General features: G+C 46.3%; 4 protein-coding genes across 5 annotated transcripts; 1 reads left to right on the top strand and 3 right to left on the bottom strand.

The window, feature by feature from the left end:
- Nucleotides 1–138: 138 nt before the first annotated feature.
- LOC112874794 (mitochondrial outer membrane protein porin 6) lies at nucleotides 139–5,915 on the bottom strand. Of its 2 annotated transcripts, XM_025938323.1 has the most exons (8): nucleotides 5,700–5,915; nucleotides 3,377–3,636; nucleotides 2,976–3,063; nucleotides 2,375–2,442; nucleotides 2,174–2,284; nucleotides 1,559–1,645; nucleotides 1,141–1,349; nucleotides 139–870 (listed from the first exon to the last, which is right to left on the bottom strand). In XM_025938323.1, exons 3-8 carry the CDS (start codon nucleotides 3,031–3,033, stop codon nucleotides 564–566), a joined length of 840 nt encoding a protein of 279 aa, XP_025794108.1. In that variant the 5' UTR covers nucleotides 3,034–3,063; nucleotides 3,377–3,636; nucleotides 5,700–5,915; the 3' UTR covers nucleotides 139–563. The 2 variants fall into 2 exon arrangements, with proteins under 2 accessions (XP_025794108.1, XP_025794109.1); XM_025938324.1 differs by lacking the exon at nucleotides 5,700–5,915 and having other exon boundaries at nucleotides 3,377–3,831.
- Nucleotides 5,916–6,765: 850 nt separating this feature from the next.
- On the bottom strand, nucleotides 6,766–9,629 carry LOC112876441 (CSC1-like protein At4g35870). Its single transcript, XM_025940561.1, has one exon. The coding sequence runs from the start codon at nucleotides 9,380–9,382 to the stop codon at nucleotides 6,998–7,000; it is 2,385 nt and encodes a 794-aa protein (XP_025796346.1). The 5' UTR covers nucleotides 9,383–9,629; the 3' UTR covers nucleotides 6,766–6,997.
- Nucleotides 9,630–13,506: 3,877 nt separating this feature from the next.
- Nucleotides 13,507–16,761, top strand: LOC112874065 (protein CHAPERONE-LIKE PROTEIN OF POR1, chloroplastic). The gene is made up of 3 exons (XM_025937230.1): nucleotides 13,507–13,902; nucleotides 14,725–15,091; nucleotides 16,328–16,761. The coding sequence occupies exons 1-3, from the start codon at nucleotides 13,606–13,608 to the stop codon at nucleotides 16,501–16,503; spliced, it is 840 nt and encodes a 279-aa protein (XP_025793015.1). The 5' UTR covers nucleotides 13,507–13,605; the 3' UTR covers nucleotides 16,504–16,761.
- Nucleotides 16,762–17,659: 898 nt separating this feature from the next.
- On the bottom strand, nucleotides 17,660–21,641 carry LOC112874064 (probable protein phosphatase 2C 28). Its single transcript, XM_025937229.1, has 5 exons — nucleotides 21,186–21,641; nucleotides 20,504–20,925; nucleotides 19,707–20,074; nucleotides 18,893–19,129; nucleotides 17,660–18,267 (listed from the first exon to the last, which is right to left on the bottom strand). Exons 2-5 carry the CDS (start codon nucleotides 20,823–20,825, stop codon nucleotides 17,995–17,997), a joined length of 1,200 nt encoding a protein of 399 aa, XP_025793014.1. The 5' UTR covers nucleotides 20,826–20,925; nucleotides 21,186–21,641; the 3' UTR covers nucleotides 17,660–17,994.
- Between the last annotated feature and the right edge of the window lie 6,222 nt (nucleotides 21,642–27,863).

Genomic DNA, 27,863 nt, shown 5'->3' on the forward strand with positions numbered 1-27,863 from the left:
CGGCTCATCTCGAGTCTAGTCGCATTCAACTCATATCACAAGAACCAGCAAACAATTAAAACTAAGCCTGCCTTTGAACACATGAAATTTCAAAAGAATCAACTCAGGAAAAGAATTTCACCAAAAGAATCAATTGACTAATCGGGAACAATCCCAGTAACCACTCCTTAGTCGCTGGGTACAAGTGCCCCCATTATCATCAGAGTTATCAACTATCCTCATGATCACAAGCCTGTGGTCAACTATCAATGATCACAAAGCCCTTGGCGTTTAATCGCCCCCAAAATCATTTGGCATCGAATAGCAAAACAGGGAAAAACATCGCAAAAAGATAGTAAAACTTCTGCTCTAATACAAACCTCTGTGTATTTTCAATTCTCGGTGTGGAGTTGGCTCTGATGGAAGCATTCCACAAAACAAGTCCAACTCCCAGACAATACTCCTTTGCCCAAAAGAGTTACCAAAAAGGCTAAAATGGGAGAGCTGTTCTAGGTATCGCCCCAAAGCTTATGTTCTTGGAGACTGCAACGCTTGTACTGTTTTACAGGAGGTGAGTCGACTCATCAAGGCTTGACTGATATCGCCATGCCGAATCTTGAAGGCGAACGTACCACCTTCGGATCATACTCAGCTGAAAGAGTCACGAGGGACTTTGGCCTCCACTCATGCTGGCAGAGAAGTCCGACCTTCCCAGAGTTGCTGAATCTCGTCTTTAGCAATGTTGAGGAATCAATGGCATGGGAGCTCCCAATGGTGAAATAGTTCTCCTTTGTTTTCAGCTTGTGTGTTACCTCAGCTGCCACTGTAGCACCATTGGTCGGATTGAAAAGGTGAATATAAGACGCCTTCAAAGTCTCCCCTTTATCAGCTCTATGTAGCAAAAATAATGTGGAAAGATTGGTCAGACCACAAATAAAAGAGAGGTTGCTAGGTAAATATCGTTTGTTTGCTAAACATGCAAATTATGTAGCTCATGGATTAAATTTTGTACAGTGGAAAAGATCAAAATGACAAACTACAATAGTATAGACATGGATTAATTTGTACAGTGACCAGAGATTATGTAACTCATTATCACATTAAGAGCAATGCACAAATTTATGTATGCCTAAATAGAAAGCATAAACTTGCAGAGCTTACAATAGTAAAGAAGTAGAGAAATCCGATTTGTTGTATCCAATCCCCGAGTTGTACTTAGTAACAGAAGCTGAAGTACTGTCAAATCCAACCTCAGCACCAAAGCTAAGTTCACTCGTGCCAATAGTTGCAGCCAGCTCAACCAAAGGTGCTGATGTCAAACCAATGGTTGAATTCAATGCAAAACGATTGTGAGCGTATTGCAGATCAAGCTGCCAGAAAAAAAGGTAAGTACTAGCAAAGATAAGAAAACATTTCATTGAAAATTAGTGGGTTGAAATGTAGATCATTAGCCCTGATGTAATCAATAAACACAATATGTGAGCCAAATACAGTTTATTAAAGACTTCCTGCACATATTGCACTGCAAATTTTCTGTGTTTCAGTAAAGCTGATGTTTCCTCCTTGGAAACATACTAACCTTCCCAGACTTGTGATCGGGAACCTTGAAGCTGAATGAAGTCTTCAAACCAGTGAGTGCTTCATCAACAGTGACTGTGGTTGACACCTGCAAACAAAAGGACTCCAATAAGAACACAAGTGCAGGATACCCAATGCATGAAGAAAGACCATGACTAGAGCAAAAGTGAATATGAAGCACTAAATATTATGAATATACAGATGCAACTGATAGAAATGGTATAGTAACCCGCACTGTACTAAAACTCAAATTCAGAAATCCACTTGTTCTTTAAGGCGTTAAATCTTCTTAGCCTAAAAATGGAAGGAGATCCAGTTTATTATAGGAATCACTTTCAGATACTTACAACTAGCTAAATTTAACACTATTACCTACCCACAGAATTTATTAGCAGCGTATTCTTGCTGCTTACATAACCGATGCATGTATCCCTAGCATGAGGCCAGTGATGTAATATTTCTGGTGCCAAGATATGTTCATGCCTCGTGCAAGATATTTAGTGACAGCAATGCCACAATTAGCAGCCCTGATGCAGAAAACAGAGAACATATGCTACCAAACTCCGCAAAAGGGATTCAGATGCAGAAAAACAAACAAAGTTTACAAGGACCGTACTTTAGAATCACTATCAATTATGACATCAACAGTGGTTCTACCACTTTTATGCTGTGTCCGTATATCACCAATGAAGTCTTCATTGATCCTCACACCAGTGGCTGTGAGATTCTATGACAAAAAAATGCAGGTTATCAGAAAAATGAATTCAAAGAGTTCTCCGAAGGTACTAAACAAAAAGTAGAAGCATGAACATCTTACCAAACCAGAGCTGCTAGACGTCGACAAAGAAAACTTTTGGTCAAAGTTGTAGTCCTTGTACAAGAGATCTGTAAGTAGGGAAGTATTAATACATGAAGTTTGCTAGCACATAGATCCGATCATAAAATGCATATGTGCGTGTCATACCACATACAAAAACAGATAGAAGTACATGACATTATCCTAAATAAATATGTTGACAGGCAGGTCCAGAGGTACATTTACGCCTTTCTATAGAAGAGATAGATAAGACATTCAGAGAATTGATCTTCCGTTTCTCTGCCCATAACCTATCCATGCAGATCACAGCAACTAGATAATGCCATAATGGTCCCTTCTCTACGAAGTTACACAAGAACAACTGGAACAAAGAACGGAGTATTAGGCACCTCTTGATGGTCACATGAACCCTCTAGCACCTAACAGAGTCATTCAGATTGGACTTGATTTCAAAACTGCCAATGCATCTCATGCAGAAATATTACATTCAGAGAGAGAGAGAGAGAGAGACTGCATTCTAATAACAAGCCACAACACAAAAATGCATAGAATGGCATGAAGCACAGCAATTGAAAACGAAAGTTGAAGGAGTTTTGAGAACCTTTTGCTCTCTTCCCGATGTTGACAAACGGAACTGGACCGTCTGGACCTTTGCTCATCCTTCCTGAACTTAGTAACGTTCCAGCGACCTATATGTCAGGAAAATAGGTGCACATTAATACCATGATGAATCAACAGAGCAAAGGAGGCTGGATGTAACAGGCTACAGCCTCAAATCATGCAGCAATCAGTCTTCCGACACAAGAGTCTCATGTTAAAACCAGGGGCGGACCCAGCATAGGGCATGGGTGTACACATGTACACCCGATAATTCTTGCAAACGAAATCGAAGTTAGTAGGTAATATATTGTAACTGGATTCAGATCCGAATACAAATAGTTTTGTTAGGGTTTGGGGTGCTCCTTCTCGCACAGTAGAAAGGAAGAGAAGGGGCGTGCATACCTGGAGGATGCGCTCGTCGCCGGCAAAGGGCTGGGCGGAGACAGGACAAATGGCGCCGCCGCTCGCCCAGTCGTCGCCGCCAGGGAAGGAAGAGCAAAGGAGAGAGTCCGAGAGACGGGAAAGGTGCAGAGGGAGGAGATGAACCTGAGGCCCTGAGCGGGGAGCGGCTGAGCCCTGAGCGGGAGGGGGCTGTCAATGAGCCGAGCTCGAGCGAGCCTGCCACTAAAGCTGGAGGATCCCGAGCCGAGGTTGATCCGAGTCTGAGATGATTAATTTTATAGGAACCACAATATAATGATTTTACAGCAGCAGTATTGGTGAAGATAAGACAAAAAGACGTGCGTATAAGATTAATCTCAGTAGAAATTTTATAGGCATTAAATATTATACCCATCAACAAATTTGCTAGCATTGAAGGATGTTACGAGAAAAGAGAAGGAAGAGTTTTATGGATGTGAGAGTAGTTTTATCCCTGTAACACTCATCTGATTTACTTACCAAGTTCACAGTCTTTATAATAGTGCAACGAAACTATGAATTGAAATTAGCCTAAAAGACGCATTTAATTCGATAAATAAATGGAAAAAGAAATATATTTGAATATTTAGCTTTATTCCCTCTATTTTCTTTCTTTTGCAAAATTGAATCATTCTATTTGATGGTCCCATTTGAGTTGACATCTTGGGAATAATATGGACAGCCGTTCAATTCCTATGCAGGATGACTTTTCTTTGAAAAAGATTAGTGTACGTATACGATAATATCGGAAATAAGGAGCCATGATTAATAAGATGATATGCAAGATTCTTCTTCTTGATTATTGTACAAAGATGAAATAAAACTATCAACAGAGGAGTATTATTTTGTACTTATTTTAGCTTGTACAACACAGTAGCTCGACACAGTAGCTCGTTAGCTAATGCAAAGTTCTAGCCTCCAGCTATATTATTTTAAATTTCGATAGTTGGAAATTTAATTAATAGAGGTAGCAGGATACATGCACATGCCACGTAAAACTGAAATACTCAAGCTTTATCAAATATCTTAATCTCGGATTATTGGAGCTCTCCAGCTCCAAGTAAGGTCTAAGCTTGGCTTGATTTCAAGTATAGCTTAGCTTGAATTGAGCTTTTGGCAAGTCAAATATAAATAGCTCGTGAGTCTTGAGCTTTTCTATTAACCCTACTTAGGGATAGAGGTGAACCGTGAATGCTCCGCAGGTTAGCATGCGTAAATCAGCACGTAATCAGATCACAGTGTTAGGACGAGCACGCATATTAATATGGTGGGCACCTCGTTGTTCCTAGAGTCAAAGTCGAGATAGCCAGCATTATGAAGAATGGCAAGAAGAATTTTTAAGGAAGGGGGATGGATGGTAGGTATGAAAGTGTTAAGAAGTGTCTGAGGTTAAAACTTTATTTAAAAGGATTTTGAATGAGATGTTGTCATGCAAAATTTAATTATACCGCAATGATATTTAAACCGATAAGATTATTAAATGCTTCGCAGTATCACCCGTAGCAATACATGGGCATATTTGTTAGGATTATAACAAATTATTCCAGCTAAAAAATCTTATTCTACCTGAGTTTTAGAAAACATATCCTACAACACTTCAAATAATATAGTGGAGTAAAATATCAAATTGATAGATATTTTATATGCTAGTTATATAACAACTAATATCATCTATAAATAAAGTATTAGACGAACATACACAAATGTACACAAGACATGTGAAATCTTTATTATTTACTTTTGAAAAATTATTGACTAAAAAGGAATGGAATTTATATTTAAGTGATGATTTTTAGCTTATAAAATAATATATGTTTCAAATTAACCATAATAAATTTTATTTAGAATATGGTTAAGCAAAAATAATATCTTTAGAGATCATGTACACCTAGTTTTTAAAGTCTAGGTGTGCCACCGGCTAAAACTAGTTGTTCCCACTTGAAACAACCAATGGTTTTCAGTTAGAAACAACATCACCACCAGAGGCGGACATGACGCGGGGGCAGGGGTTCAATTGAAGAACCTCCAAATTTTCTGGAAAACAAAATGCACCCGCACATAAAATTGGTGCTAACAACTCCTACAGATTTAGTGATTCAGGGGACGCTAGAGGAGGAGAACCTAATCGAAGAACAATTGATGGATTATATTATAATATACTAGATTAGCACCTCACAGTCATTACCGACGACAGCTAACTCAACGGGGGAGGGGAAGCTTCAGATTCGCTCGAGAAGAAAACCCACACTCTCATCAGAACACAGGATCCCATCAATTCATCGAGGCAAAGAGGTTTACCACTTACCAACAGGAGAAAACCGAACCGCGTCCAGATGTTCCACACCACGAGACCTAGAGGGAGGAGGAGGGGCGGCGGCGGCGGGGGGGTGAGGATTCGACGGAGAAGTGGGAGAAGAATAGAGGGAGGGGACCGGCGGGCACGGTGCTTCCTTGGCTAGGGGTGGGAGAGGCAGAAGACTCCTGCTAGGTTTGGAATCTGGCACCGCACCAGCAGGCGGCAGGAAACTGGAAACGCACGTGGAGTCGTGGTTTGGCCCATGACAGCCCACATGCATACGGCCACGCTCCCAGATCTGTATCACCCATGGATTCCTTCCCTCTTTCGCTATCTTTCGTCTCCAAGATTCTCGCTGGATGCATCCAGATGAAAGATTCTCCCTCACAGGGTAGAGCCACTTGAGGGCCCTTGCAGAGAAATAACACGTAAATAGATCAGATTGGGGTCGCCTACTGTTGGACCCCACAGCTCTGAGACTTGAAACGAGAACGAGAGAGGGCCATATTCAGCTGTTGATCATCCTTTCATCAACATGAATCACAAGATATAGTAACAAAAAGGCGGCGTGATTTACTAAATTGTTTTACAGTACCTAAAACGATCGCAAATCATAGTAATGAAGCTTCGACGGTTTACAGAAATTGTTTTACAGTGCCAGCCGAATATGTCATCCTCTGCAATCTGGATGGGCACGATAACATCAGAGAAGTGATTTATGCTGCTCCAACGAAAGTTGCGTAGTAGAACAATAATCAGAACTCACATCGATAACCCAATTAGCATATAACTACAGCAGCCACCAGCCAGTGCTTCAATATGCCACACAAATGATGTTACAAATTGCCTGTAAAGCCCCCTTTAACTTCAAAAGATCATGCCACAGTTTTCTTGCCACAACTTATAATACACAGTAGCAAAATTGCCTCTCGTATGATTGTATCTAAACCATATAAATATATCTCTTATAGGCACTGCCGATTATAATAGGAAACTTACGGCACAGAGAGGATGACATGCATAAGACATTTTTTCTGGTCACAGGAGCTTAGATTATATTAGAATAGAATCAAGATGGCCACATCGTGTAGAATAATTTGAAGTATGTTTAGATAGACCAGGTTCATGATCAAAAATTGCATGTGCCTGTCACCTCTGACAAAACAAAGACATCTAAAAGGACAGTTAATCTTACATAGCTGTACAGTAAGAACGAGTAACTGCGTGGTAGACCAGGGGTCTCATCAAGTGATAAAAGATGTCATTGTAACGAAACAGAAGTGTGTATTGATCTTGAGTTTTTTTCTTCAGGATTGATACAGATCCCAGTCCAGGTCAGGTTGTGAAAAGACTTCATAATCTGTAGGACCATCTACAAAGCTATTAACTGTCTGCATCCCTTCTAACAAAGATGGCTGGAAGCGATCACTTCTAGAAGGCAGCAGCTTATAGAACACTAACATCCCAAGAGTACATATAGCCTGTAGCTTCATGGAATCACCCTGAACAGCAAAGAACAGCAGCATTGCAGCAAGGAAGAAGATCACACAGAATTGCATAATGCACAGTACTCTGTCCATCAGCTTCCCATCATTGCCTGCAGGAAATCCTCTAACTCTGTACACAAACAAGAAATTGTACTTGTCGACAAGATATCGGTAGCCAAAGTATGCTGCACCCACAGGAACCACGAGCGGGGCAAACAGGGAGTAGATCATTGTGAGTGCAAATATTGTAATGTCAAAAGCATAGTACTGTGCAAAGTCAAATTTCTGCTTTGGCATGTGGAAGCTCCTGTTTAGTGGGTACAGGGAAAGATCATGCCCTTCAATATTATCCAGAAGGCCACTATCTTCTCTCTCAGGCATTAGAGGCACTGTCAAATTATTAGTTTCTTCACCATTTTGCATCATTGAGTAATCCTCATTTTCTTCAGGGACCAACTGGACCATGTCATTCTTCCTAAATTTCTTCATTATATGTTTTATCCAAGGGATTGGTGCCAACAGATCAAATGATATTCCCAGAAAGGTACATGTGATCAAGAACGCCAGGGAAGAAAGTGATGATCTTGATAAAAAGGATGGGCTTAAGTAGCGTTCAATCTGCTTGCAATCTGGACCATCCAAGTAACAACGCCCCATGCTGAGTATCCAACTTTCAAGTGACGATTCCACCAGCGCACGCAACAGGATCAGATTGACCAGGAAGAAGCAAACCATCTTAAGCAATGCAGCCCTCTGCTCCCCTGACACCGTAAGATGGCACTCAAACTTGGAAAAATACGACAACACGGATGGGATGATGATATACATGCTCACAAAGATGAGAACATTGGGAAGAAACTGAAAGATTATGGTCCAGAACCAGCTTGAGCCTTCAAGCCAGGCAAGCCATGATTTGGCATGATCCATAGCTTCCACATTGATGATCCGTGCTGCATTTTGCATCCCGCTGATGATTGCCAAGGGTGAACTGAAGAACAATAGCATTAAAAGAAGGCAGGTGTTAACTGCAATCCTCCTCAACCTCGAAGATGTCTTGCTAAGACCTAGATGATTCCAGTAAATATCTGATGCTGGTGGTGCTCTCTCCACCTTCCATCGACTTCTCTCAAGCTGGAGCTCCATCACCGGGAAAAACCTGCCGATCGGGGTCTTCTTCCTCTCCATCTTGAAATCCCTTACAGCCTTGTTTGCAGTGTATACATCCTTAAAAACCACAAAAGCTACCCCAGCGCCTGGTGCACGCCCTTCTTTATAATCTGATAGCTTGCTTCCAAGCACAAGTTTCTTAGTCTGCAACTTCCTCAGCCAATGCTCTTCAGTAAAACCTAACCTCTGCACTGCCATTGCCCACACCTCTTTGAACTTTCTCACAAACCAATGCTCCTCTGATTGAGCTGCTTCGTCGTGTGAAAAGTCATCAAACAGGTCACGGGCGCCCAACCTAGCCTCCAGCCAAGAGATCTTGTTGCGGACCTTTCCCAATTCCTGGACGAGATACTCCAACGTGCAGAGATCAAATGGCACGATAACACGGTAGACCTTGCCAGGGTACTCGTGCTCGAAGTAGTCCTTGAGCGGGGTCTTGTCTGCAGCCAGCGTCTTGGGGATGCCCTGGATCATTATGGTGAAGACGGCCACGGAGCTGGAATTGGGGTCGCTGGGGTTGCCGTTGCCGTCGCGGAAGCGTGTGATGCGGAGCGCGTCCTCCATGCGGGAGATGCCGAGGTGGGCGATGGCGACGACGGCGGCCGTGAGGAGGAGGTGGAGCCAGAGGAGCGGTGACGACTTGGGGATGTGCGAGATGGTCGTGGCGGCGAACTGGTCGATGATGGCGGCGTCCCCCGCGAGGAGATTGAGCGGTAGGGCCGCCGCGACGGCCGCGGCGGCGACGGCGGCGAGGATGAGGAAGGAGGCGCGCTCGAAGAGGAGAAACTGGGCGGCGTCGGCGCCGCAGTGGAGCGCGATCTGCGGCGCGGTGGCGTGGTAGACGGCGAGGAGCTTGGCGGCGAGCGCGGAAGGCCCCGGGATACGGCGGTGGTCGAAGCGGAGCTTGACCAGGAGGAACAGCAGGACGCAGGAGGCGGCCCCCACGGCGGAGATGTTGATGAGGTACTGGATGCTGCCGTACCACGCCTCCGGGTCCCCGCCGCCGCCGGCGTCCGGCGGCTGCGCGGCCGGTCCCATCGGGGCGACCGGGGTGTGGCAAACCCTAGATTCCGATGGAGCCGGTGAAATATTCTGCCGCCGATGAGAAGCCTCGCCGCGGCTCGTGGTCCTGGTCTCGGGGGGGTGGGGGGTGGGGGAGAGGAGGTGCGTGCGGAACGGGTGGCGGATCGGGTCCGGCTGGCTAGATCACGGGAGGGAGGCGGTGAACGCGCCGTGTCGCCATGCGCGGCCCGTCGAGGTGCGTGACGCTGAAGGTGGGGACAAGAGGCGGGGAATTATTTTCTCGAAGAATTTTTTTATAGCATATGCCGCGGGGAGCAGAGGATTCCTCGTGGTTAAGGGACCTGCAAAACTTGCTCGAGGGTGATTTGGACATGATTTCCATTTTGATTCGGTCAAATCGAGTTTACTTAAAGAAAACCCCGGTTTTAAACATTGAAAAGTGAATATCTACGGGAAAAGAAACACATCTAGCCATTAAACCACAAAATTTTTATAAATATTTAGACTCCAAACCTCCAACCGAGGAAAACAAAAGATAAAAAAGAAAGAAATAAGAAAGAAAGTGTAAAGGACTAAACTTCAAACTTCTTCTACGTCCTTTCTTCAACATTGCTTTGATCTTCATGCAATAATAAAAATCTCACATCAACTGTTTTGTTTTCTTAAAAGCTCGTGATGCAAGGATTGTCGATGATCTTATCCTATCAGATCATCCTATTATCTAGAAACCGTACTGTAGAAACCGTACTGAACTGATCATGATCAGACACTGCTATTGCTTCTCCAGATTCTGACCGGCAGGAATTTACCTATGATATTTCCAACTGATATGTCGATATAGAAAGATCTCCTTATTTCTTCACCGCGGGTTCTCACGTCATTTTCTTTAAAAGATATTAGATCACTCCAAGCTGATCAAGATGTCGCTATCAAGAATTTCTACACGAAGTGTTAAGAGAAGAGTAACATGCCGATGCTACCGCCTCATAAACCAGTACGTCGGTCTTTTGTTTTCAGCTGGATCCATCCACGTACGTTAAGATCCTCACTGTAACGCATTCGAGAAGAACAGGATGCCTATAGCACCGTCATCACCGGCAGTCAAGATTTTCGTCCGAGAACCTCAAGAAGCAATGCACGGCGACCAGCGGCTCAGCTCCACCAGCGTGCCCGTAGGGCACCCAGCAGATCCCAGACGGGAGGACGGCAATCGGAGGCAAGCCCCCACGGCGGCAGCCACCGGACGTTCTTCAAGATCCATGGCAGTGGACCAGCCCCTCACGGGAAAGGAGCCGGCCGGCCTCGAGTGGTCCACCACGGCGAGTACCCCCGAGCGAATCTGCCCGCCACGGCAAGGAACCGCACCGGCGCGCCTGGAAATCGGCAGCGCCGCACGAGTCACGGCGGCCAGCGAGCACTGCATCCCCGCCAGCTGACCCGAGGATGCAAGCCGGGAAGGGACGCCTCCGGCTGTGGATCCGCACCAATAAGGCCCGGGATAGGGGATCTGTTGGAGAAGAACAATCCCAGTAGCTTGAAGCACCGAATCGAAGAGGGGGAAAAGAAGGAAAGGAGGAGAGGAGGATGGGGAAGGAGGGAGGGCGAGCAGGCGCCGCTTGGCCCTGCCGCCGGCCGCCGCCGTCACTGCCCCTAACCGGCCGGCAACGACGGCGGCGGCCTCCTGGAGGATCTGTGGAGGCGGCTTTGTGCGGGCGGCGGCGGGAGGCTCCCCGGGTCGCGTCAGACGAGACGACGCGGGCAGACGACTCGAGTTTACCAGTTAAATTTTTATTTAATTTCATAATGGTTCATTCGCACGTAAGTTACTACAAGTAAATCTTTATTTGCGAATGCTATAAGTAAATCTTGGTAAGCCATAACCTCACATTTAGGTAAGTATTAGTTTCGTATATGCATTCGTTCTTAGGTTCTCTCGTGTGATTCCTTGTAGATTTTAAATGGCACTAAAATGAGAATAAAAGATAATTATTTATCAAAATAAATAGCCTCAGGAAGTAAAATATGAAATTAATTTTACAGTACTGTATGAGCTATTTTTACAGTTAGATCATAATATTTAGTTGTCTATTTAAAAATTAAGATATTATTGTATTACCAGAGGACGAGAAAGAAACAACCGACTCTAACTTTGTAAAAATATCTATAAAAAACTTCGCGGAAGGTATAGACGAGAAAGAAACAGCCGACTCTAACTTCCAAGAGTGTCTATCAAAAACTTCACGCAAGGTGATTAAAACCTTATTTTTTGTTTAGCTCGTCGAGTTACTAATTTAGTTTTGTTAAATGTAATGATGGTTCTCCATAAAGGTTTACCAGTAAATCTTGCTAAGGTAATAACACGCATGTCGAAACTGTAAATATGCCACTGTCGCATGAATCTGATCCAAATATTAATTGCACCGTTAAGTTGTGTCGTTCTCCTTGGAGACAATGTGAATATCCAATTTGAAGGTGGTGAATAACCACAAAGCACACTTTAGGACCATCAAAATTGTTGCATTGGTCTAAAGTTGCTCACCGAACTTCTTTACCACACGCTTGTGGGGATGCTTCCATTTTGCATAGATGCCATTGTGACAAGCAAGTTTTCTCATCCGCTACTGCGGATCTAGGATTTTGAGGTTGGGTATTCCCAGAATAAAGGTGTAAATGAAAAAATGTTTATGACCATGTAATTTTGAGTGCGAAAATAAAATGATTTATGCTATATATGACATCTAATTTAGAGAAAATTATTCAATTATGCTACAAATTTGGATTCAGAATTTGGGTAAAAATTACAGCATAGAATCTTGTCTGTCCTGCTCCTCCCATATTGGCTCTGATACTTGAGTGGTCTCGTATGTTAGAAGCCATTGCATCTAATTTGCTCCTTTATTGATATACTATAGCTCTTCTAATCCTTTTGGCCATTGCTACGGTGCCACATCGTCTAGAATCTACTAGCCTGGCCCAAGCTTTGAATTTGAGAAGTAAAAGAGACGGAGCCTGACAAAATACAATGTGCGAGACTCGAGAGACAGTGAGACAGATGTGAGAGGCGAGATAGTCTTTTCATAGACTTAGAAACAATAGAATTTGACCCAATATAAACTACACATATGTATATACTTCATATATACTTATCCTTTTGCAAAATAAGTTGGGTATTCCTGCTAGGAAGGCTCCGCCCATGCTCATCTGTGCTCATCCGTGCAAGCAAAGAAAAGTAAACATTCTGCCTTTTAACTCCCCTGCTCTCTAAAACCTAAAAAAAGGAAATTAGTATGAAGGAGGTACACGGCCCTCAAATTGTCTACGATCTTGTTGACCCTGGTAGGCACGTGCATAATCAAAATAGATATTACCGTAATTTTACGAAGAAAGTATATGAATTATGAAAGCCTACAAACCCCTCTCTCGGTGTTTTACCGCCACGCCCCCAAGAGATACCCTCGAGGCAGTGAATTTGTAGGTAGGGTGTCGCCGAGATCAGGAACTCGACGGTGCAAAGAACGCAAGGTTTAGACAGGTTCGGGCTGCCAAGAGCGTAATACCCTACGTCCTGTGTGTAGTTTGTATTTTCTTAGGTTTACGACTGTATGAGTAATTCTACAATATTACGAGTAATTACTACAGATATATATATATATAGGGCGTGTGCCATGTTCTATCCATTATCCTAGAAAAAATACGCTATATGCACCGTACCGTGGGTCCGGATCTGACACCCTGTATTTTATCTTTTAAGCTTGATTTCGGTATCTTACACAGTAGTACAAACTAATAAAAGGTCGCAAAATTAGCTCATACCCGATACCGCTACTGGAGGTCTGTCCTATTGTGTCTTAGAATATCTATTACGAACATCATTTTAAAAAAATTCAGTACAATTTGGCTAATTATCATAATAAAATGTTATTTTAGTACTGTGCACTGTCCATAGTTCTTCCATGTTCTTTTCAAGGAAAAATGTAATACTACTTTTTTCCAAGTGGCGCCCAAAGCCAATTATTAGAAGGGTTGGAAAAGAAAGCCCGCCTTGGAACTTGGAAGCTTATCCAAACTCCTCCCGAGACAAAGCCCAAGAATGAAGAAATGTCTGAAAACACCCCGACCCACAGGGCCGAATCCACCCCTGAAAAAAAATCATCCGCGACGGCAGAAGCCGACGCACGCAGCAACAGCGCACGCACGCTAGACTTGAGGCTCCAAGCGAGCGCAGCCAAAGGGAAATAATGGCCACTGCGACGGCCCTCTCCCTCGGCGGCGGCGGCCGCGGCGGTACTCCCCTCCTCCGAGGGTACTCGACCGCGGCGGCGGGGCGGTGCTGCGCGTTCCCCCGCTCGCGGTGGAGACCGCCGCGCCTGGCAGCCTCCCGCGCGGACGACTCCTCGCCGGCGCCGTTCGAGATGACGGTGGAGGGCGCGCTGAAGCTGCTCGGCGTCGCCGAGGGCGCGTCCTTCGACGAAATCCTGCGCGCCAAGAACGCCGTCCTCGCCTCCTGCAAGGACGACCAGGACGCCGTCGCCCAGGTCCCCGAGACTACTTCTCCTCCACTCATTATTATTCCATTCGCGTCCGCCTTTTGTTGTGCTCAGCCGCTTGGGGGGAATAAGGGGATTCTTTATTGGGTCCTTGGTACCTCCGATTGAAGCTGCTAATTTAGTACTAGGAGACGCCTGGATCAATCGGGAATGTGTGAAGCGATGTGGATTGTTGTGATATATCCTTGCGCTTTTCAAATGCAGAGTCGAAATTTGTTTATGAACTCAATTGCTTGTACAGTGTGGGAAAGGGCGATTACTTTATCTAGCTCGTTGAGTTGGTGATGGACTGGCTTTTCATTGGTTCATGCAATTTTTGATGCGTGATGCACTGATGCATCACGCGTGGTCTCTAAAAAGCTGTGCAGTGGATTAGCTTAAGCCTTAAAGAGGTATTGGCCTTTGTATATTTATGGTGGAGATGATCATATACTATGTATTGCCTTATTTTTGAGGTAGTAACCTACTGACATGCTCCGTAGGAATGAAGGATTCTAAATTTTTCATAACTTTGTTTTCGCATGTTCTAGTGCTCAAATTTTTTATGCAACTTACCGCTATTTTATGACGTTTATAGCCTTTCTTATTCCGATGAACTAGCTCTATTTCCTTCTTGTTTTCTTCTGCAAGGCATCTTTTTGACAAGTACAGTTGCTTGTGGCCGTTGTCAGATCCTTGCCTAATTTCTGAACTGTCTATTTCAAGATAGTTTTACAAGTAGTTACGGCTGTTCCTCAAATGAACAAAGAAATCCAATCTCATACGCTTCCATGGTGCCATATTTGACTCCCAGTGCTTGTTTCATTTCAGGTCGAAGCTGCCTACGACATGTTGCTTATGCAGAGTTTATCGCAGCGGAGGTCTGGAAAGGTTGCTGATAACAGTATTCGCTATGCTGATGTTAAACCTGTAAAAAGTGCAGGAGCAGGGACAGTCCCGCTCCCGCAGTGGATGCAGAGAACCATGAAGAATCCTCCTATTACATTTGAGACTCCATCTTCGAGCAACCTGGGCATCCAGTCATGCGTTTATGGTGCACTGATGGTTTTCACCTATGCTAGTGGAAGCTCTACATCTTTACCATCTGCGTACACCAGCCCTGATGTGCCAGGTTTTATCCTAGCAACAGGATTTGGAGCGTCACTGTATTTCCTGGCAAAGAAAAATATGAACTTAGGTAAATTGATCCACCACTTTTACTCCGTAGTTATATTATCCTATGCTTTATGTTGATACATTTGGACGTCTGTTCTTAGAATATATGCAGCAAAGGTTTTTAAGCCTGCACAATTTGTATTGCAAAAGCGTAGGAATGTTCTTCTAAAGTTGTACTTGCAATGACTCCATAATTCATATCAATAGTAACATTTTCATCACATTGTTCACCTTTTTTGCAAAAACCAGTTATGCTCATCCTGGTGCAATTCTTGACTGCTTGAGTAGCGTACATTTCTGCATTATTCATCATATATGAATTCTATATTATCCTCTTGCTTTTTGAAGCTATGTTGGCATGGTAGTTTTCTCACAAACTAATACTTGCCCATGAATCATTTAATTTATCAGAGTCATTTTTATTCCTGGGCATAGTAACAGAACCCAGAGATTTCACCACGGCACTACTCATATACTACTAAGAAAGTTGCTTTAATCCGGTTTGCTATAGGGGTGATTGAAGCATAGATTGCTTGCATTAGGTTATGCTGGACAAAAGCTATTTCGGTCATAATCCGATGCTACTGTCTCCCATGCAGTGTCAGCCTTTTTGGATAAGGTGCGTGGGTTTCCCAAGATATACTTGGGTAGCCAAGTCAAACATGCTGCATCATCCTTTTGTGTGGCCATTCTTCTCTCGTGTCTTCCTATAATCATTCTGCTCATGGACCATTTCATGGACTTCGGGTGACAGTGAGGTTTGGTTTAAAGAGTAATGGGGTCCTGATGAAAACAAAAGTTTAGCTAATCTTCAAGGTGGCACATAGTATTAGCCCATCACTATAGTAGTAAAAACTAGATCAGATTTTGGGTCTACAGAACTACACACGCGGCCACACACCCAACAGTCTTTTGCCATTTTTGGGTTATAATCTATCATGTATTTGTAAGATACGCACCATTTGATATCCTTTACAACTGTGCATTGTAGTCCTGTGGGTAAATAACTTGATCCTACGGCTATTTAATTTACTGTACTATATGGAGTACCTTGATTTTGAACTGCGTGTGTAGAATGCTAGTGAGTGAGCATGTGAGTTTTGGTGGCATAGAAGTCTAGAAAACCCCTACCTGCTTTTGTGCATATTATGATATTGCTTACTTATGGGAGGAAACCTTTAGGTTAATGCTGCTCTTCTGCCAACCTTCATATATAGATTTAGCATGACATTAAGACCTTTTTTGGTCCTTTATCCAGGTAAGGCTGCATTGATCACCGTTGGGGGACTTGCAGCTGGTGCGACTGTCGGATCTGCAGTGGAGAATTTCCTGCAGGTTGATATCGTTCCATTTCTAGGCATCCACTCCCCCGCTGTCGTTGTCAGCGAATTTATTCTGTTCTCCCAATTGTTGGTATCGCTATTTGTTAGGTAGGATCTGAAATCAAGTTGTCGACCTGGCATGTAATTAACTGAAATGGATCATGTTCGAAGAGTCAGGGAAAATGCTTATTTTCCACAGAAGTGGAAGCAGCTGTGTATAGCAAACAATATATCGACATCTTTTGTCCATTACAAAAATTACCTGTATCTAGTTCTCTCAAGCTCAGTCCCAGTGTTTCTGAAAGAAGATTGTATGGATTGCAATGTAAATTTGCATTTTTCTGACATCAAAGCAAAACATTTAATCCTTTGGAATGTACTGTCACTGCTGAAAGTGATGAAGCCAAAGGTGCTGGATTCCTGGCTGAAGATTTCAGTCACATGAGCAGCGCCTTTACATTGAACTTTTGTATACATGTGCCATTATTTCAAAAGGTTTGAATCTGTCATCTTGCACTTCATCAAGATTAGTTTATGAGGGTTGCAGTTCTCCGAGAATGGTTCCAGATTGCCTCAAAGTCAGATCGGATCCTGTTTCTCACATCCACTTTTTTTTTTGGATTACTTTGTACGATTCTCTGCATCTTTTGTGATAGTGATAAATGTGAAAGTGTGAAACTGAGACATTAGCATGGTTGATAGCCATGATAGGAGTCTTTGTTGGAGATGGCGTTGGAGTCCATCCAGTCACATAAGACATGGATTGTTGTCAAATACATGAGTTCCTCGAATTATCTGGGCTCATCAAGCTAATTACTGTGTATTGCGGTTTGCATATTGTTACAATATGTAGGTTCGAACAAACTAGTCCTATCTACCGGCTTGCAGGTTATTTCAATCCAAATGCTGCAAGCTAAAACGCGTAAGCCTTGTTTCGTGGATCGCTGTCCCGTGAGCAATGCCTGATCCCTTTACACTCGTGCCGACCTGCCACTAACCTTCAGGCTCACAAAATCAGTGTCGCTGTGTGACGTTCCTTGCATGTCAAATCGCTGATGCTGCTAGCTGTCTGAGAAAAATCACGAACCGGATCAATCTATGAATTGCCAAGCCACGCGTCCAGATCTTTCATTAAAAAAATGGCGAGAAAAAGGAAACCTTGCAGGTCAGTACCTACCTTGCTGAGAGCAACATGCTGCTACAACACATCATCAAAAGTTTGGATCCGAACTAGTCAAATCATGTGCCCCAAACATTATCTTGAGCAGTGATGCTGCCGCCTTCATATCAACACGAAAAAAGCGGGATATGATGGACTATTACGGAAAACATGTTCTGGACAATTTACAACCACCTGTTCTCTCATGGATGATGAAGAGAAAAGGGATAAGAATAAAGAGAAGGCCAAAAGAAAAAAAAAAGGATTTGCGTCGCTACGAAATAATCTATTTTTATACCTCGCTATCAGTACACTAATTACCAGGCGGAGTCTAGACAGTAGTTTCGCGAAGGGCACCACAGCAGGTGTTACACTACACTTGATTGCAGAGCAGCTTTCATCTCCTGCAGATCTGCGTTCTGCCTTCTTTCCAGTATAGCGTCTTCAGTAGGTGCTGTTCAGCTGTGCCGGAGCTGAGAAAGGCGCAAGGGATTTTGCGGGAAGGGTAACACCACCCCCTCGGAGAGAAACCGAGGGGCTTTTGCTCCAGCTAGCTTTACTCATGGCATTTGAGTCGAGGAATACCACAATGACAGTTATATCGTCGTGGAAGTGCCGCCTCACCCCGCGGTCGATTTTCTTGAGGTCTGAATATCTCATCTCCCTCTTCTTGGCTGCTTCTTGCATCGCGACTTTCACTAGCCTTCGAGCAATTCCCTGGTGGAAGGAAATCACATTTTTTAAGGTAGGAAGCAAACAATATCAAGCCAAGAGATGCATGAATTCGACAAAGAAAAAGGTAGCAGTCCAGAGCTTTAATCTGTTTAATGAAAGCAACTTGTGCTATGTTGTTTGGAATACAATTCAAGTTCAGAGGAAGTGAACAAAAAATACTCCAAATGAACAAATAGGCATCCAGGAGAAACAACCAATGATGTGTGGGTTCATTTCACATGGATATAACTAATAGATCGATGAAGGATTCATTTAATACTGGTGAAGAATTAAGCGCTGTCCAATGCTTAAGCTCTGCAATCCGAATCATGTAATAGCTTATATTGCCCTAAGTTGTGAGTTAGGTCCAGATTTTAGATGTATATTGTATCCAAAAAAACCACCACCAGTTCAGCTTGATTCAAACAATTATAGTATTTGAAGAGCCTCATATCATATATTGGACTTAATGCACAAAAAATAATGCATTCATTTTAAGGGAGAAATCGCTATCCAATAAAAGCAGAATATAATTCAACATCTGCTTATCTGATGTCCATTAAATGGAACTATATTGACAATTATATTCCAACCCATGGCAACTGTAGAAGAGGAGAAGAAAACATACGTTACGGGGGCTATTTTGGACAAGTTCAACTGCTTCCTGATTGCTGAGGTGCTCCCATAGCCCGTCAGAAGCAAATATAGCAAACTGATCATTGGGCTGTATTCGGTGTTCAGTAATTTGAGGATCAGAACTAAGAATTGGCCTCTGGAAGGTTTCTCGAAGCCGAAACTTGCTATGAAGAGGTTCTCTGTTATACTCCGGTCTCTTTAGATATACATCACCGATAGATCTTGAGATCTGCAGATATGACCTTGACTCATAAGCAATAGCATGGATAAAGCATGTTGACAAGGATCCAGAGCACTGACAGTGTTAAAGTAGCTTCATGGTTATATGAATGAAGAAATAAATATTAATCAATAGCAACACTGAATACATCGTTTTCTCCTCTATATGGTTGGTGCGCTCACCTTTCACTAAAGTGAAATCACGAATAGGAGGACAAGTGGTATCAGTGCAGTAACATAGTATATTGGTCCAAGGGTTACATCTTACCATCCACTTTTATTTTGAGTTATATGACAATTATGTTACATGATTATTGGCAGCTGATAATGGACCTTATGATGACGCAAATAAAGAACGCAGATAACTTTAGCTATAGGAATGAGACCATACCTGATACCTAACTTATGAGAAATAATGCTAATACAAACGTAATTATTCATACCCCACACGAGGAAAGTGCGACTATGATGAGAACAACAGATTATGTCAAAAGTTCTAACACTTTCAAAGACTAATTAGCTAGACGAGTCTACCAATAAAGTGAGAAATTAGCAACCTGATATTAGAGTACAGAATTTTTGTCTACCTGGATGAGACCCTTCACACGCCAAACATTGTGTTTTAGAACCACAATTTGTGGATCATCGGGATGTGCTAACCGTAGCTCTTGTCTAACTTCCTCATTGCATGCATTGTGCTCTGATGACAACTGCATGGCCACAACCTCTCCAGTGGCCTTAACAAGTCTTCCGAGAACTGCACGTGAGTCACCGAGATTCGCAACATAGAGAGTCCCAGAACAAATTACTCCCACTAGGCAACAAGAGCCTACTGATGCAATCTGAGGCTTCAAAGACCATTCCCTGCTGACTAGAGAAAGAAAGCCTTCCTCAGTTGCTTGGAAAGCCTTCCGGATCACATCCACTGAGATGCACTTGTGCTCAGTTGCAAATTCTGGAAAAAGAAACAATTTTAATACACCGAACAGATAAAGAAAAGTAGTAATAAGTAATGCAACACACTTAAGACAGTATCAGCATGGAGCCTGGTAATAAAATAATACGGTACCATTTTTTTTTCTGGAAAACCTCAACACCAATTCCAGCTGCCATCCCATATCCGATCATGATATGCAAGTTTACCAATCAGATCTACTGAACTAATGATAATTTCTGTTCTGAAAGCAATAAGTACCAATGCCCTTTTTGGGACATACAGTCAGCATCGTCATCATGCTAACAGTCATAGAAATGCAACCCATAATCAAAGCAGCGCAGCAGAAGTTAGGATTTGATCATGGCATCATCACCACAGCAGTGTCTCTAAAACTAAGAAGAAGAAAAAGAAATCAGCAGCAGCGACTTTCACGTATAGAGTCCTTACTCCTGAGATGGTTGAAGAGGTGGTCATTGATGAACCGGGATGTCTCCGGGCCGCCATGGCCATCATAGACGCCGACGAAGGTGCCCTGCGGGCCGGGCTCAGCCAAGGAGAGCGATCCGGATTCCACCTGGCTCTGGTCCTCGAGCAGCTGGTTGGCCTGCACCACAGCCATGGAGAACTCCCCGGTGGCGAGCTGGCCAGCGTCCTTGTACCAGAGGAGACCTTCCTGCCGTCCGGCCGCGTCGGAGCCCTTGCCCCGGTGACCGGCCAGAGATCGCGGGCCCCAGCAGGAGCTGAAGTAATCCATCACCGCGGCCAGCATCCCTCATCTCATCGCCCTCCCCTCCACGCGGTTTCTTGACGGCATCCTCAAGGGACCCAGCTCGCTCTTATCTCCACCGCCCTTTCAGCCTCTTCTTCCCCTGCGCAACCGAAACAACAGACGCAATCAAAGCGAGTTAAAGGTCAATATTTTTTTTATGCGCGTGAGCTGGTGGATCGTATGCAAGGATCAAGAAATTGCATCCAACTCGATATCTCGTATGCATCAAGCATCGTCCAGTGTAGGCAACAGAGACAGATCGAGAAGCAACAATTTAAGCTTACCAATCGGAGCTAAGAGTACGCGACGGACAGTTTGGCAATGTTGGACGGATGAGGAGGGAGAAGAAAAGGGTCTCACCTTTTCCCAGAGAACTCCCTGTCAAGTTCGTGCTCGGATTCCTGGAATCCACCGAGCAGGTGCCTCAGATCTGGAGAGCAATCAAAGCCCGGGCACACGAACAGCAAGGATTGGTTGGACTGGCGGCAGCTCTCCGGGATCAAAGAGAATCAAGCAGGAAGCTGGATAAAAAATTCTCCTTTCGCCCCCCTTGAGCTCTCTTTTACTCTCTTCCGGCAGGCAGCTCTGCCCAATCTATCCTGAAGACTCGAAGAAACAGCTCAGAGGTCTCTCCTCTCTCTGATGCGAGAACTAGTACGCGCCCAGGTGAGCACAAGCGCAAATCCAAGGAGACAAAAAACCCAATAAAAGAAGGGGAGCAACAAGAGAAGGAGAGAGAAGGGGGGAGAGGGAGAGGTCAGAGCCAGCAAGGCAGGGCGCAGGGATGGGCTCTACCAATCCTAATTTGTGTGTGACTGGTAGTGGCGTAGGGTTCGGTCCCTTAAATCAGTTTCCACCCATTGGATTCACCCAACCTGCAAGAAAAGAATATTTTTTAATGATGTTTAAACTTTGATTCGAGTATTATTTTTGCATACACGTAATGATAGTCCTACAGGTAGGGCACTTTTGGAGTGTAATATATGGATTTTATAGGAATATCACAGAAATCAATTGAAATTTCCACATAATTCAGGTAAAAACAGCATTCCAAAGAAGACATTAGACAGTGATTAGTCTCCCTAAGTTTGGTCACTTTTTTTTTCTCTTGTCATATTTTACACCTACTGAGGTGCAATGCCTTGATAGTGTATCTTGATGTGTCAATGTGTATACCAGCAATATGTCGAAGAGTTGTTTTCCCCTTTCTGATGATAATAAAGTAAACCTAGATTTTTCACTGTTAAAAAACAGTACACTTGAATTTTATTCAAAATAAAAAACAAAACAAGCACACTTGAAAAACTTCCTTAAGAGGGCAGAAGAGTGTCTAGCTTCACCATTTAACAAGCAAAGTGTGCGCAGGCTCTCGCTGGTGTAAAAGAGAGCGTAACCGATCGAGCTACGGTAACTTGAGCGCATCACAGTGGAACGAGAATGAATAGGAAGAGGCCAAACGACATGACAAGAGCGTGTACGCGATGTGGCCTGTTCCCAAGCCGGGCGAGCTTGGACGGGTCAGACAGGGGTGTGTGCGCTGCGGCCCGCGGCCCCTATCCCAATGCTTTTGGACCCGTCTAGTTGTTGGAAACTTTTCCCCGCTGCAAAACAAGGCGCGATGATTTTTAGAAGAACAAAAAAAACAGCAAGGCGCAAAAAGAAAAAAACCATTTGCAAGCTGAGTAGCTGCACTAGTACGGTAACACTCGGCGGCGTTTCACAGTTTCACACGGCCTGCATGACCTGCCGAGGCCCCCGTCCAAGACCTGCTGGTCGGTTACTACGATATGCCGTGCACGGAAATATGGCTTATCTGCAGCAGCAGGAAACGCTAGTGGCATGCTGAAAACATGCTGTTTCTTGAGGTAAATCCGGGGAGCGGACAAGACGAGCTGCAGCCGTGTGCTCGTGCAGACGGCGCCACGCGCATGGTCGGTTTTATTCAGTGGAGAGGATCGGACGGGCAGGCGTCAGAGAGAGCCGGATGGAGTAACAAACTTTGGCAGCGCGGCCGGCATCAGCAGCGTTCCGTTTTCGGAGTGGCCATGGTTAGATCTAGGATGTGATGTAGTGACATGTTCCTGTTATCTCCAACTAGGGCTTTTAAAGGTGGTACATCATGATGTTTGGGCTCTGGAGAAAAGTCTCGTAAGATGGCCGTCATTTATACTCTGAAAACAACAAGCAGCTCGCAGGCAATTGCATGACGCCTCTAGTCAGGAAAATCAGTGTACCTTTCTTTTTGAAACGGGTTCTCATACGTGTGGTACCGCTATACTACAAATCAAAAAAGGCAGTTACAAGAAGATGTATATGATTCATATGATGATGTACAGTCTCAGGAAGACTAAACATTACAACTTGTAGGTGAAGTGTCGATTTATAGTGACTTTTTTCGATCGTGTCTGCAAGGCTTTGACTTCTATGCGCTGTTTGGATTCATGGACTAATTTTTAAATCTCGGGTCACATTGGATGTTTGAATGCTAATTAGAGGACTAAATATCCACTAACTATACAACTAATTGTATAAATAGAGATCAATTCAGGAAATGGTCTATTAAGCCTAATTAATTCATCATTAGCACATATTTACTGTAGCAAAATATTATCAAATTATGGACTAATTGGGCTTAATGGATTCATCTCGTGAATTAGTGTTCATTTATGCAATTGATTTTATAATTAGCTTATTTTTACTTTTTCTTATTGGTGTTCAAAATATCCGATGTGACGGGACTAAAGATTAGCCCGGAATTCAAACGGCCTCTTATTCCTCGAGAAATTGCTGGAAGACGTGGTGGGGGGGGGGGCAGCTTTACCTACAATTTTAGCAGCTCTGCTAAGCGTTTCAAGCTCCAGCTCCACTGATAGAGAATCATCCACCCCTTGACAGCACCTTGTGCAGAGTGGATCTAACCTCCAGCTTATCTTGCTAATCAGGTCTGCACCACGACGTATCATTTAGTGGCAAAGCTTTTCTTTTCCCGTCAAGGACCGAGATCCCGGCCGAATCTGGCCTCACGCACTCAGGCCGCGACTAAAGATTGACTGATCAGGTGAGAGTTGAGAGTGAGTGTGAGCACTGAGCACCCAGTAATAAAGCACTCAAAGCATCGGTTAACCACCGCGCTGACACCCTCCCCGCACCGGGCGCTCCGCCGTGCGGGGGTCAATGTGGGGGATGGAGATGCGCGGGATTTGATGGCGAGAGCGACCAGATTAGGTCGTGACAGTGCGGCGTGGTCCACCCCCCACTCCACTCATGGCCGGCGGCCACAAGCCAAAGCCCCCGGCACAGGGCGGCCACCCCCCCCCCCCCCCCCTCTCTTTCCTGCGCGCTCTCGAGAGCATGCTGGGAGACGGGGAGGGCTCCGGCTTGGACGGACGCCGAGCTGGTGGCCCCCGGCGCGCGGGGCAAATGGACGGACGGTTGGGCGAGTGGCCTAATCGCGCAACTAGGCGACTACGCGCGTGTCGGGCGGCCGGCCGGGTGGGCTGGGGTGGCGCGCGCCGCGCCGAGGTGCCTGCCTGCCGGGCTGGGCTGGTGGTGGCGGCGGCGGCGGCGGCTTTCCATCCCTTTCGCTCCGCGCCGCGCCAGTCCCCCGCGGCCGGGAAGGCCAATCCCCCGCGACCTCGCCGGTCGAACTGGCATCATTGCACACTTGCATGCACTCGCATCGCATGGCATGGCATGTTGGCATCGCCGCGCGGGGGACCGGTGGCCGGGTGCCCTACCGGCCACTCACTCCGCCAGCCTGCCCGCGGCCGCGGCCGGAGCGCTGACGACGGCGCCGTGGACACCTCGCCCGGCTCGTCCATGCAAAACGTGCGTGCGCTGGACACGACCGCTCTACGCGGCACGACAACAGACGGGCCCCCCTTCTCATCTTCATGACTCCATCCACACGATCGTCACTCACGGGACGGTGGACCGTGGACCGGGTGGCCCCACGGCGATCCCCACGAACCGGCCCGCCCGCGACCGGTACGACCACGCCCGGTTGGCTGGCCGGCCGGCTTCGCTGTTACTACTTGTTGCCAGCAGGTGTCCTACATTCACCTTGCCGTGCTACTCCGCCGTAGGCCGGTCCAGGCGGCGAGGCTGGCCGGACGCGGCAGAGAAGCGAGCACGCACTTCAATAATTGAGCCAGAAAAGCTACTAACGCCTCCATGCTGCTGCCTGCTGGTCCCCCTGCGGAGGGCACCCCGGGCCATCCGATCCGCGGTTTTCAGGTCGTCCGAGCCGTCGGATCACGTCCCTATTTCTGGGAGTGCTGGCCCTGCGACTTTCACAAGATGCTCTTTTCTAATCCCGGTTTTGTTCACGTGCTCGTACGAAAACGGCAACGCTGCTGAGCACCGGACAGATGGGTAGCTTCAGGCTCCGTTTGCTTCAGCGTTTTGGTGCTGCTTTTGCGTTAAAAATGTATAAGCTGAACTAAAGGGGTCCAACACCGCAGCAGCTTTTCTCAACGCGGCTGGGTTTGCGCGTACAAATGGAAAAGCAGCTCGTCCCCTGCTTTTGCTGCGTTGAGCCGAAATTTACCCGCCCGCCACTCCCTAGTTGCGTACCACTTCCGTTCTTTTTTCTCCCTCCCGTGGCTTTCTTCCCTAAACCGAGTGAGACACCAACGACGCAGCTAGGTTGAGCGACTGCTCCCTTCCCCTTGCTGGCGCTGCTCCCTTCCCATCGTTGTGGCCTCCCTGAGCTCTCTCCGTCGCAGCTCCCTAGTTTCCCGTCGCCGTAGCCTGCTCCCTTCCTCTCACCGGCGCACACCCCTCCCGTCGCCGTGCTCGACCCTCCCCTCGCCGGCCACAGGAGCTAGTCCATCCCTCGTCGTCCGCGGGATCTCGCCCTCGCCTGCTCCCTTCCCGTCGTTGCGGCTTGCGTGGGTCGCGGAGCGCACCAGAGAACTTGCGCTAGAGCAAGCAGGGGCAGAGCGTGTGTGCTGGAGCACCATGGAGCTCGATCTGGAGAGGCGTGTGGTGCTTCTGTTGAGGCAGGAAGAAAGATAGCATGTAGGAGATAGAAAGATGCTTTTTTTACCCATGTGTGATAATTTTTCATTCCATTACGTGACTTTAATTGCGATTATATTGTATATAAACGATAAATCTGGGTCTCAGGGATGTTACATAGATTTTATGGATTTTCAATTTTTTCACAGCAGGTTGAACCAAACGGCGTTCAGCTTTTTCACAGCTACCAGCTTATAGTAGCTTTTTCACAGCTCACAGCTCACAGCACTTTTTCACAACTCACAGCTGAACTAAACACACCCTCAGCAAGCTAGCTGCGGTGCTTGTAGGAGTCCTGGAGATGATGCATCGTTCACCCACGGGTGATGGGCGGGGCGGCGGCGGGCTACGTGCTCTGGTCAATCTCTAGGTTTTTAGAGACAGGAATGGAGGGGGTGAGCTGCCGTCACGGCGAGAGACGGGGTGTTCTCTTTTCTACGGCACGAGGACGGGCGGTGTGTGTGTGGTGGTGGTATGGGCGAGGATGAGCGAACCGATGACGACAGGGCATAGGCATCTGTCCTACAGCGTTGACCTACCAGCGCGAGGTGCTAGCAGCTACCAGAAGAAAACAAGGCGCGTGACTTGGGCACGGTGAATCGCCACGTTTCCCATGAGGTCAGCGCGCGTGCCCCACCCCTGGCCAGCCAATTTGCACAGGAGACGACAGCAGAGGAGGAGTAACTGTAATGCCACTGGCTGCTGGCTGGACAAGTAACAGCGCCACGAGCTGCGGTTAGCTAGCGTCGATCCGCCTCAGCCGCAGGGACGGCGATGCGCTGGGCGGGTGGTCACTGGTCAGTGCTTGACCGGCACATGCATTTTCTTGCCCCACCGCGAGGCACGCCCAGCCTGTCGCTACAGCAGCCAGATGGTACCAATTGTTCCCGTGCCGATCAGACACGATCCGGGACGGTTTATCAGAGGGCGACGATGTGGTGGATACCAACCAAACCAAGGCTGGACCGTAACGCAAACACGACTCTGCAGGGGAATCGTCTCCATTGGGCTTGTGCCAGCAGAGTGTTGAGTGTAGTAGTCACGGTCGATGCTGCAGCAGCTTGCGCCGCGCGGGCTTCCGGGGTTGGCCGGCCGGCCTTCCGTCCAGGCTGGAGGCGACGCTGCCCTCCCCGCCGGCACCAAGGCGGCAGCCGCGCTTGTACGCCCGTGTGACGACGGCTGTGTGGTGTGTGCTCTTTTTTTCTTTTTTTGTTTGAAAGTTGTGTGGTGTGTGCTCTACCGCCGGGCACCAGCTAGCTTGCAGGCGGAATCGGACAAGGACGCGACGATAAGCCTGTCGTCCTTGCCAACATCGACGACTGCCCGGGGCTCTGTATGCCTGTATGCGTGCATCACAAATAATTCCAGGCCTGTATAGAATCTACAAATTCAGTGGGAAGAAACGCGAAGAATTCGGCCGAAATCTCAGCTTCTGCCGCAGCCGTCGTTGCTGATGAATGCGACATTTTGATGATTTCTTCCCCAAATCGGTGAGGTGAGAGAGGAGCGTCGCTGGTTGGTGTCGCCAGCCAGAACAAGGCCCACCCTTTTGCAGGGGCGTACAGTACAGCCAAGCAAAACCGTATGGGACGTCGTCGTCGTCCGTCCCTGCTGGGCTCAGGCTGAGCAACGACGACGGACGGCCGTCCCTGCAGCCTGCTCGCCCGCTCGATGGCCCGGCCGTGGTCCCTCCCGCTCCAGCTAGCGCTCACTGCTCGCTCCTCCCTTCTGTTGTCCGCAGGCGATGATCGTGCAGGGCCAGTACTCGGTACAGCTCGCGGCTGCGCGCTGCGTTGCAATCGTCGCGTCCGGCCGCTCGATCTCGTCGTCAGGACGAGGCCAAATCGAGCGTATTATTAAAAGCCACGCAGGCGCCACCAGCAGCTACCTCTAGCTGCGCTCCAAATGAAAAGCGGGGCTCGGTTGCTGGATGGATGGGCACGCACGGTGTGTGCGTGTTCTGCGCGACATGTGACAAGCCATGTCGCCCCCAGCTACGAGCTACACTCCCAGTAG

Source organism: Panicum hallii, chromosome 9 (assembly GCF_002211085.1).
Source record: "Panicum hallii strain FIL2 chromosome 9, PHallii_v3.1, whole genome shotgun sequence".
Lineage (NCBI taxonomy): Eukaryota > Viridiplantae > Streptophyta > Magnoliopsida > Poales > Poaceae > Panicum > Panicum hallii.

Coding starts and splice junctions, on each gene's coding strand:
- LOC112874794 (XM_025938323.1), bottom strand. CDS start 3,033: ATGAGCAAAGGTCCAGACGGTCCAGTTCCGTTTGTCAACATCGGGAAG. Junction 2,443..2,975: donor CATCGGGAAGAGAGCAAAAG/GTTCTCAAAACT, acceptor CCCTACTTACAG/ATCTCTTGTACAAGGACTAC. Junction 1,646..2,173: donor TAATTGATAGTGATTCTAAA/GTACGGTCCTTG, acceptor TTTTGTTTGCAG/GTGTCAACCACAGTCACTGT.
- LOC112876441 (XM_025940561.1), bottom strand. CDS start 9,382: ATGGGACCGGCCGCGCAGCCGCCGGACGCCGGCGGCGGCGGGGACCCG.
- LOC112874065 (XM_025937230.1), top strand. CDS start 13,606: ATGGCCACTGCGACGGCCCTCTCCCTCGGCGGCGGCGGCCGCGGCGGT. Junction 13,903..14,724: donor ACCAGGACGCCGTCGCCCAG/GTCCCCGAGACT, acceptor GTTTCATTTCAG/GTCGAAGCTGCCTACGACAT. Junction 15,092..16,327: donor AAAGAAAAATATGAACTTAG/GTAAATTGATCC, acceptor TCCTTTATCCAG/GTAAGGCTGCATTGATCACC.
- LOC112874064 (XM_025937229.1), bottom strand. CDS start 20,825: ATGCTGGCCGCGGTGATGGATTACTTCAGCTCCTGCTGGGGCCCGCGA. Junction 20,075..20,503: donor CCTCTTCAACCATCTCAGGA/GTAAGGACTCTA, acceptor TTCTTTTTCCAG/AATTTGCAACTGAGCACAAG. Junction 18,268..18,892: donor TCCAAAATAGCCCCCGTAAC/GTATGTTTTCTT, acceptor TCCTTCCACCAG/GGAATTGCTCGAAGGCTAGT.